This window comes from Triticum aestivum, chromosome 3B (assembly GCF_018294505.1).
Source record: "Triticum aestivum cultivar Chinese Spring chromosome 3B, IWGSC CS RefSeq v2.1, whole genome shotgun sequence".
NCBI classification, from domain to species: domain Eukaryota; kingdom Viridiplantae; phylum Streptophyta; class Magnoliopsida; order Poales; family Poaceae; genus Triticum; species Triticum aestivum.
Window position 1 is genome coordinate 845,334,157 of NC_057801.1, and position 8,994 is coordinate 845,343,150.

General features: G+C 45.3%; 1 protein-coding gene and 1 pseudogene across 1 annotated transcript; one reads left to right on the top strand and one right to left on the bottom strand.

Moving 5' to 3' along the window:
- Positions 1–3,443: 3,443 nt before the first annotated feature.
- Positions 3,444–6,793, bottom strand: LOC123068121 (uncharacterized). Its single transcript, XM_044490604.1, has 3 exons — positions 6,691–6,793; positions 5,040–5,465; positions 3,444–4,133 (listed from the first exon to the last, which is right to left on the bottom strand). Exons 1-3 carry the CDS (start codon positions 6,791–6,793, stop codon positions 4,093–4,095), a joined length of 570 nt encoding a protein of 189 aa, XP_044346539.1. The 3' UTR covers positions 3,444–4,092.
- Positions 6,794–7,283: 490 nt separating this feature from the next.
- Positions 7,284–8,328, top strand: LOC123068122 (agamous-like MADS-box protein AGL23; annotated as a pseudogene).
- Positions 8,329–8,994: the final 666 nt, after the last annotated feature.

The following is an 8,994-nucleotide window of genomic DNA, read 5'->3' on the forward strand; positions in this document are numbered from 1 at the left end:
TCAACTAAACATACACTAGACATCCAGCCTTCAGCTAGCACCTAGCAGTAGTGGCAGCGGATGATGGGTTAAAGCTGGACGGGTGGATCTTGGGTTGAAGGTGGCACACGCGACTGACTACGAGCAGGGCTGGTGGAGCTCATTGTGAGCCTAAACAAACCAGACCAAGAGATAACAGACATAATAACTAGCTAGCTTCCAGACTTAGGAACCAACATAAGCGATGTACTAACTGCAATGACACTCCCCCCTAATAATAAACACCATATACTTTCAACTCTGTTTTTGGTAAATTTTAGCTCTGGTTGTCCGGGAAACAAATAATCTGCTACCAACGACAGTGTTACAAACGCTCAAGAGTCAAGACATATGAATAAAATCACAACGTCAAGCAAAAAGAATTATGCCTCAATAACCTGCTATCAATGACAGTAGCATGATTTAACTCCAAAACTAAGAAAACCCCTATCAAAATATTAACAGTGAGCAAATCATGCATAACCACTAGACCACGGACATGAACAGCATCACCACTAAATGCAAATCACCAGAAGCAACACCTTCGTCCGATGGCCAGCACGATAGAGAGGGGACAGAGGATTTACTCATCGCAGTTGTAGCCGATGCCGAATATCACATGCCTTCTTGAGGATGCCACTTTGCAAAACGTGAATTCCAAGTACGTTCAACTGGTAAATTCAACCATTTGGAGGCTCGGTCCACCTGCCATGTAGCGAGTCAATATTCGGCGAACAATCTTATAAAAAAAGGGAACTTTTTCATAATTACAGTTTAAGCTCAGTAAATACAAAACGGTTTCTTCTACTGATAATAAAGCAGATATATGGAGTGGCAGTGGGAAATGGTTAGAAAATTCTACTAGAGCGAATTAGACCACTAAAATCTCAGGATTCCATCATGAAAGGCATAGTGCATCATTGTTTTATTAATCCTTGGGGAATGCTAACAGGACAAGAGCTATCTTGCCATAAAAAAATGGCAGAGGGGCAAATACATGGCAAAGAACCAAGTAACAAATCGTCATGCAGCCATCACCGCATTACATGTCTTATTAGATTCTGGTGCTTATACAACAATAAGCCATCAACAAATATATGAAAAGCACTGGCGCGTCAATATAAAATTGTACGATATTTCTACCTCAACTAAACATACACTAGACATCCAGCCTTCAGCTAGCACCTAGCAGTAGTGGCTGCGGAAGATGGGTTAAAGCTGGACAAGTGGTCTTGGGTTTAAGGTGGCACACACGACTGACTATGAGCAGCGATGGTGGAGCTCATTGTGAGCCTAAACAAATTAGACCAGGATATACTAGACATGATAACTATCTAGCTTCCTGACTCAGAAACTAACATCAGCTTTGTACTAAATGCAATGAAATTCCCCCTAAAAATGAACACCATATATTTTCATCTCTGTTTTTGATACGGTTTTCCTCAGGTTGTCTGGGAAACAAATAACCGGCTATCAACGACTGTGTTACCAACGCTCAAGACCATATGAATATAATCACAACATCAAGCAAAAAGAATGATGCCTCAAGTGCCATGGAGTAGACAGTGGCATGATTTAACTCCAAAACAAAGAATACCCCTATCAAAATATTAACAGCGAGCAAATCATGCATAACCACCAGACCGCGGACATGAACTTAAGTTAGACATAACCAGGAACCCTATAACCAAACCTAGGCCATGTAAACTTCATAGCAACCGCAACCAGTTTATTAGTTTATAGTGATAAACTGAAACCATGATTATAGGCAGCGAAAAATCAAATGAAATCAACGTCACTGCTAACCAGGAAGCCTGTAATCAACCAAGGCATGGCATATACAGGATGCCAAAACCACAACCAGGGCTTGAACAGCTTCACCACCAAGAGGCAAATCACCAAAAGAAACACCTTCGGCTCGACGGCCAGCACGGTAGAGAGGGGACAGGGGACTTACTATTCGCAGATGTAGCCGATTCCGAATATCACACACCTTCTTGAGGTAAACTCCAAGTAAGTTCAATTGGCGAATTCAACCATTTGGAGCCACCATGGTCCACCTGCCATGGAGCTAGTCAATATTCGCTGAATAATCTCACCTTAAAAAAAGGAACTTTTCCATAATTACAGTTTCAACTCAGTAAATACAAAACAATTTATTATACTGATAATAAGGCAGACAGATGCAGTGGCAGTGACCGCTAAAATCTCAGGATTCCATCATGAAAGGCATAGTACATCATTGTTTTATTAATCCTCGCCTCGGCGAATGCAAACAGGACATGAGCTATCATTTAAAAAAATGGCAGAGGGGCAAATACATGGCGAAGAACCAAGTAACAAATGGTCATGCAGCGATCACCACATTACATATGTCTTATTAGATTCAGGTGCTTACAACAATAAGCCATCAACAAATATATGAAAAACACTAGCGCAACAATACAAATTGTACGATATAACTTAGCTGCAGGGCTTGAACAGAATCACCACTAAAACCAAATGACCACAAGCAACACCTTCGGCTTGATGGCCAGCACGATAGAGAGGGGACAGAGGACTTACCCATTAGAGTATTAGCCAGTGCCAAGATCACACGCCTTCTTGAGGATCCCACTTTGCAAAAGGTGAACTCCAAGTAAGTTCCAAGTGGTGAATTCAACGTTCGGAGCGATCGCGGTCCACCTGCCATGCAGTTAGTCAATATTCGGTGAACAGTCTTATCTAAAAAAAGGGAACTTTTTCATAATGACAGTTTAAACTCAGTAAATACAAAATGATTTCTTATGTTGATAATAAGACATGTGCTGGGCAATGGTTGGAAAATTGAAATAATTCTACTACAGTGAGTTAGGCCGCTAAAATCTCAGGATCCCATCATGAATAACATAGTACATCATTGTTTTATTAATCCTAAGCGAATGCGAACAGGACAAGAGATCTCTTACAATAAAAAAATGGCAAAGGGGCAAAAACATGGTGAAGAACCGAGAAACAATCGGTCATGCAGCCATCACTGCATTACATATGTCTTAGATTCTGGTGCTTACAACAATAAGCCATCAAAAAAATATGAAAATCACTGGCACGGCAATATAAAATTTATTTGATATAACTGACTTGCTGCAGGGATCCGTTGATGAATTACAGCCGCCATGTACAATAAACAACAAGTGGTAGCGTAGAATATTTCTACCTCAACTAAACATGCACTAGACATCCAGCCTTTAGCAGTAGTGGCAGCGGATGATGGGTTAAAGCTGGAGGGGTTGGATCTTGGGTTGAAGGTGGCACACGCGACTGACTACGAACAGGGCTGGTGGAGCTCATTGTGAGCCTAAACAAATCAGACCAGGAGATACTAGACAAAGTAACTAGCTAGCTTCCTGACTCAGAAACCAACAGCAGTGTTGTACTAAATGCAATGAAACTTTCCCCTAATAATGAACACCATATAGTTTCATCTCTATTTTTGGTACGTTTTTGCTCACGTTGTCTGGGAAACAAATAACCTGCTATAAAAGACAGCGTTACCAACGCTCAAGACCATATGAATAAAATAACAACGTCAATCAAAAAGAATGATGCCTCAAGTATCATAGAGTAGATAGTAGCATGTTTTAACTCCAAAACTAAGAAAACCCCTATCAAAAATATTAACAGCAAGCAAATAATGCATAACCACCAGACCACATATATGAACTTAAGGCAGACATAACCAGGACCCTATAACCAAACCTAGGCCAAGTAAACTTCATAAGAAGCACAACCAGTTTATAGTGGTAAACTGAAACCATGATTATAGGCTGTGAGAAATCAAATAAATTCAACGGCAGTGCTAACCAGGAACCCTATGATTAACCATAGCATGGGCATAAACAGGACGCGAAAACCACAACCAGGGCTTAAATAGCATCACCACTAAAAGCAAATCACCAGAAGCAACACCTTCGTGTCGACGGCCAGCAGGGTAGAGAGGGGACAGAGGACTTACTCATCGCAGTTGTAGCCGATGCCGAATATCACGCAGCTTCTTGAGGATGCCACTTTGCAAAAGGTGAACTCCAAGTAAGTTCAAGTGGTAAAGTCAACCGTTCGGAGCAGCCACGGTCCACCTGCCATGCAGCTAGTCAATATTCGGCGAACATTCTTGTCTAAAAAAGGGAACTTTTTCATAATTATAGTTTAAGCTAAGTAAGTACAAAATGATCTTCTTACACTGATAATAAGATAGACATATATGCAATGGCAGTGGGCAATAGTTAGAAAATGGAAATAATTTCACTAGAGCGAGTTAGACCGCTAAAATCTTAGGATTCCATCATGAAAGGCATAGCACATCCTTGTTTTATTAATCCTCGGAGAAATGCTAACAGAACAAAATCGCTATCTTGCAATAAATTAAAAACTAGCAGAGGGGCAAATACATGGCAAATACTATCTTTCAGCCATCACCGCAATAAATATGTTTTATTTGATTCTGGTGCTTACAACAATAAGCCATCAAGAAATATATGAAAGCGCTGGCGCGGCAATATAAAATTGTATGATATAACTGACTAGCTGTAGGCATGCAATTGATGAACTAGAGCCGCAACGTAGAATAAACAGCAAGTGGTTGGGTAGAATAAACAAGCAGGGCTGGTGGAGCTCGGTGTAGTTCAACCGATACTTTGTTAATTTCTGACCTGGATCGATCGATTTGCTGGTCTAGACAGATTTAGGGGAAATGCACAGCGAAAATCATATTAGATCAAAGTTTCAGTTTTCACACGCCCAATATAATACAGCAAGCAAATTGGACATAACAAAGTGAGGAGGAGGAATTTTGATCAATTTCTACTCATTGCATTTGCAGATATGAAATCTATTCGTACTAGTGTAAATCCCAATCCTCATTGCAAACGGCCAATCTTCTTGATCCAGTTTCTAGTGTGTCCAAAAAATCAAAACGAGGAACCGATCTCCACCAACCAACAAGGCACAAGGCGTGAGATTTAACCACCGAGAGAGCAGCTTACCTAGTCCACCAGACCAGACCGGAGGCGCAGGCAGCACCAGCACCGAACGAACCCTAGCCGAGCAGACACGGAGCAGAGCACAAGGAAGCAGCATCCCCATCGAGTACCTTGGATTGACGGCCGCGTCGTCGGAGGCCATGTCCCGGCGCGCGCTGGCCGTCGAGGCCCTAGGCGACCGTGGCGGATCTGGGCCGCCGCCGCCGCCTCCGCCGCCTGACCTAACCTCTTCTCTTCTCTTCTCTTGTGACGAGAGGAGAGGGGAGGTGATGAGGGGAGGGTGGGTGCGGCGGCGGTGAGGGAGAGGGAGAGGTAGAGGGCGGAGGCCATGGCCGGCAGCGACGTGGGAGACGAGGCGGTGGGTGGCGGCGGCGGCGATGTGGGGAAGCCAACGGAGGAGAGGAATGAATGAATGAATGAATCGAGGCGCTGCGTCGTTTGGGGATTCTTTTCTTTTCTTTTCTTTTCTTTTCTTTCCTTTCCTTGTGAGTGAATGAAAAGAAAAGAATTGATAGTTTTGCTGCTTGCTTGCGATTGGTCAATCACCCCATCCCACGGATTGCTCTCCGATCCCGCCTCCCTTGGGCCGATACGACGGCCCTTATTGGTTGACCAGTATGTACCAAGTAGAATTAATTTAATAATTAATACGTCTACACGTGCACACACGCACAAAGACTAATGGCGCTCATCCGCTGCATTCACGCAAACAAGTTCTGGACTGATGTTAAGGATCGGTTTGATCTTCATTTACCGAGGCTAGATCCATCGATATCTTGCTGGATAAGATGTTTTCAGATGGTGATAGATGCAAGATCATCCCCATTTATTAATTATACAGTTTACTCTTTGGTCTTGTCGCAATCGGTGATCGTGATGGGTATGATCCGGTGCAGGCGATTAAATGGGTGCATGAAATGTTATCCCTGCTCCCTGAACTTAAAATAAGGGCGAAGGATACATACAACATGCCGATCCCTTGTTTTTTGACCCAGTAGAGCAATCCGAATTAGATTTGGCTGGACGAAGACGTCGGTGGGACAATGGTGAGGCCACGGTATCCTGCTTGGGTTAAAAAAAACAAATTCAAGTCTCGATCACCATAAAAAAGAAAGGAAAAGAGTTCCAAAACAACTCACATAGGATTTGTTTTGGATCCAAGTCAAAACGCGATCGACGATCCATGAGTTTTTTTGTGAAAAGGAAAAAAGGTTCATTGGACGCACCATCTCAAAGCTTGGCTCATACGTCCCCTCCCCTCAAAACAAAAAAAAACTTGGCTCGTACGTCCAATTGATTAAAAAAATGTTCATTGGACGCACCATCTCAAAATTTGGCTCGTACGTCCAACTCATACAGAAATGTTTGTTTGCATGAAAGTAGGAGCGGGAGGTGTAGCCCGGTCTCATCCGGCGTTCCTCGGGGCTTGGGGAGTCTTAGACCCATTCATTGCTGAAGTTTTGGCTCTTCGATAAGGGGCGGTGTTTTGCCCACACAGCTTTTGTGGATACTCACATGTGATAAGAGAGATGGACTGATGGGAGTTAGTCTACCTTTGGAACTCGAACAACAATTCTCGCTCAATTGCACAGGTAGCACCACAGCCTCCTTTTTTCTCAACTCACACAAACTGAGCGTCGGCGGTCAGCGGCACCCATGGCTCTGGTGTGCTCATCGCTCTTTTGCGTTGGTCTGCTCACGAGCACCGCTGCTCTTTCGCGGGACAGGAGCTCCGAGGACGACGACGCGTCTGTCATTTCCTCTTAGCATTAATTCCTCCGGCCAGAACATTGTGCGGTATGCATCTTACGGTTGATTTGGTCATCAGCTCGTATTTACTTTACTTGCCCAAGCTTTTGACTCTCGATTTCTTCCTCCCCAAAGTATCAGGTGACTTGGGTTATAACCGAACAGAACGAACCAAACGATTTGTTGGTGGACCGAACTGTCGGGCTTGGAGGACGCGGTATGTTGCATGGTTTACTGTGATTTGTTGTGTGCAAGGTCGTTGGTGGGTGCGAAGGAATGGTTTCTAAATAATAGGGTGTGTAGTTATCCTTTGACGCGTGAGTTTATGTATAAGCTCAGCGCATACCCAATCGTATCTCATTGCCAATCACGAGTTTTAATGTACGTAGCCCAGCGAAGAAGGGATTCCTCTCCGGACGCTTGCTATATAAACCCCCTGACCCCGAGACGTAGCCACACCCACAGCCACTCCTCGTCCTCCCACCGAGAAAGCGAGCAATGGCGGCGCCCAACCGGAGAGGTGGAAGAAGATCGTCATCCGCAGGATCGAGCAGGAGGATGCCCGGTTCGTCTGCTACTCCAAGCGCCGCCAGGGGTTCTTCAACAAGGCCACGGATCTGGCAGTCCTGACCGGCGCCCGGGTGGCCGCCCTCGCCTTCTCTCCCCGCGGCAGGGCCTTCTCCTTCGGCCACCCCTCCGTCGACTCCGTCGTGGAACGCTTCCTGGCGGGGGAGGCTGCGGGGGCTGGCGCGAGGGAGGAGGGCGCTGCCGACGACCGCTTGCTGGCGGGGGAGGGCGCTGCCGGCGAAGACGAGAAGCTCGAGAAGCTGCAGCAGGAGTTCGACGAGCTGCGCACGGAGCTGGTCGAGTTGAAGAAGCGGACCAAGCGCACGGACAAGGCCATGGCGAAAGAGCGCTCTGCGGGGGACCAGATAGCGGCTTGGTTCGACCCCAAGGCGCGCGACATGGGAGACGAGGACATGGCGGCCTTCTTCGCCGCGCTGATGCAGATGAAGGACGCCTTCTCCGATCGCGCCAACCAGGTTCTTCTCGAGGCGATGCACGCCCACATGAGCCGCATGGCGGAGGTGGCCCCGCCGCCGCCGCCCCGGATCTTCGGTGGCAGCACCTTCGAGTACGGTAGCAGCAGCGGCACCGCCAGCGACGGGATGGAGTTGCAGTTTCTGGCGCCTCCGCCACAGGAGCAGGGGTTCGAGGCCGCGATGGATATGCAGCAGATGGTGATGGCGCCGCTGCCTCCGTCTCAGGTGTCGCCGCCCGGATGGATGTGCAGGAGATGCCTCCGCCGCCGGGGTTGGCCGACGGGATAGATACGGAGCAGATGCAGATGACGATGCCTAAGCCGCCGGGGTTCGACGCAGGGCTAGACAAGGAGATAGATCAATGGCTTGATGTGATGCTGCCGCGTCCGGAGTTCACTGCCGGGATGGAGATGGCAGCCAATAAAACACACTCATCTTGGCATCGGGCCATGAACCAAGACGCCCAAACGTCCAAGAAAGCTAAAGTGCAGCACGCCTAAAAAATTATACAGGCCAGCGATACTTGCACGTATGAAAGTCAACTAGAAGTACTATATACTTCAATAGACATGTCTCGTCTATTAGGCAAAAATATTTTGCCCGATAGATTAGGATCATGAGTATGAGAAACAAAAAAGGCTGTGAACATACAAATAAATGGAGATATTTGAAATACAAATAAAAGTACGGGCCTTCAAAAAAAAAGATAGACTGAGGTGTCAGCATGCAATGATTACAAACTACGCACCGTTAAATGTTTATAAATAAAAACACAAGAACTGATGCATAAATCTAAATATCAACAGGAATATATGTCACTAATTCTTAATAAGATATAATCAAAATCGACGTATCTTAAAAATACACGATCTCTTGATTCTAATATAAAGGTTGAGATTAAAAGATAAACAAAAGTATTCATGACTTTAATCAGTGAGCAACGGTCACACACAAAAAGGATCGCATACATAGGCATCGAGAAATTAGCCATTTGGGTTTGCATCTATGTGGCACATATAGACAAGGAAAGGCCTACCGGTAAAAAAGGGAAATACTTTTGCTTAGGCATATATGTTCTCCCTCGGTTGTTTTTACTCCATTTATTATATTTATCCGAAGCCAAATTTTGTAAAGCTTGAATATATTTATAGGAAAAATATCAAGAT

Excerpts from the sequence above, each read along its gene's own strand:
- LOC123068121 (XM_044490604.1), bottom strand. The coding sequence starts at position 6,793 with ATGACAGACGCGTCGTCGTCCTCGGAGCTCCTGTCCCGCGAAAGAGCA. Across the intron at positions 5,466-6,690 it reads TGAGCACACCAGAGCCATGG|CGCCTCGATTCATTCATTCA; the intron begins GTGCCGCTGACC and ends CAAACGACGCAG. Across the intron at positions 4,134-5,039 it reads GGTCTGGTCTGGTGGACTAG|GTGGACCGTGGCTGCTCCGA; the intron begins GTAAGCTGCTCT and ends GCTGCATGGCAG.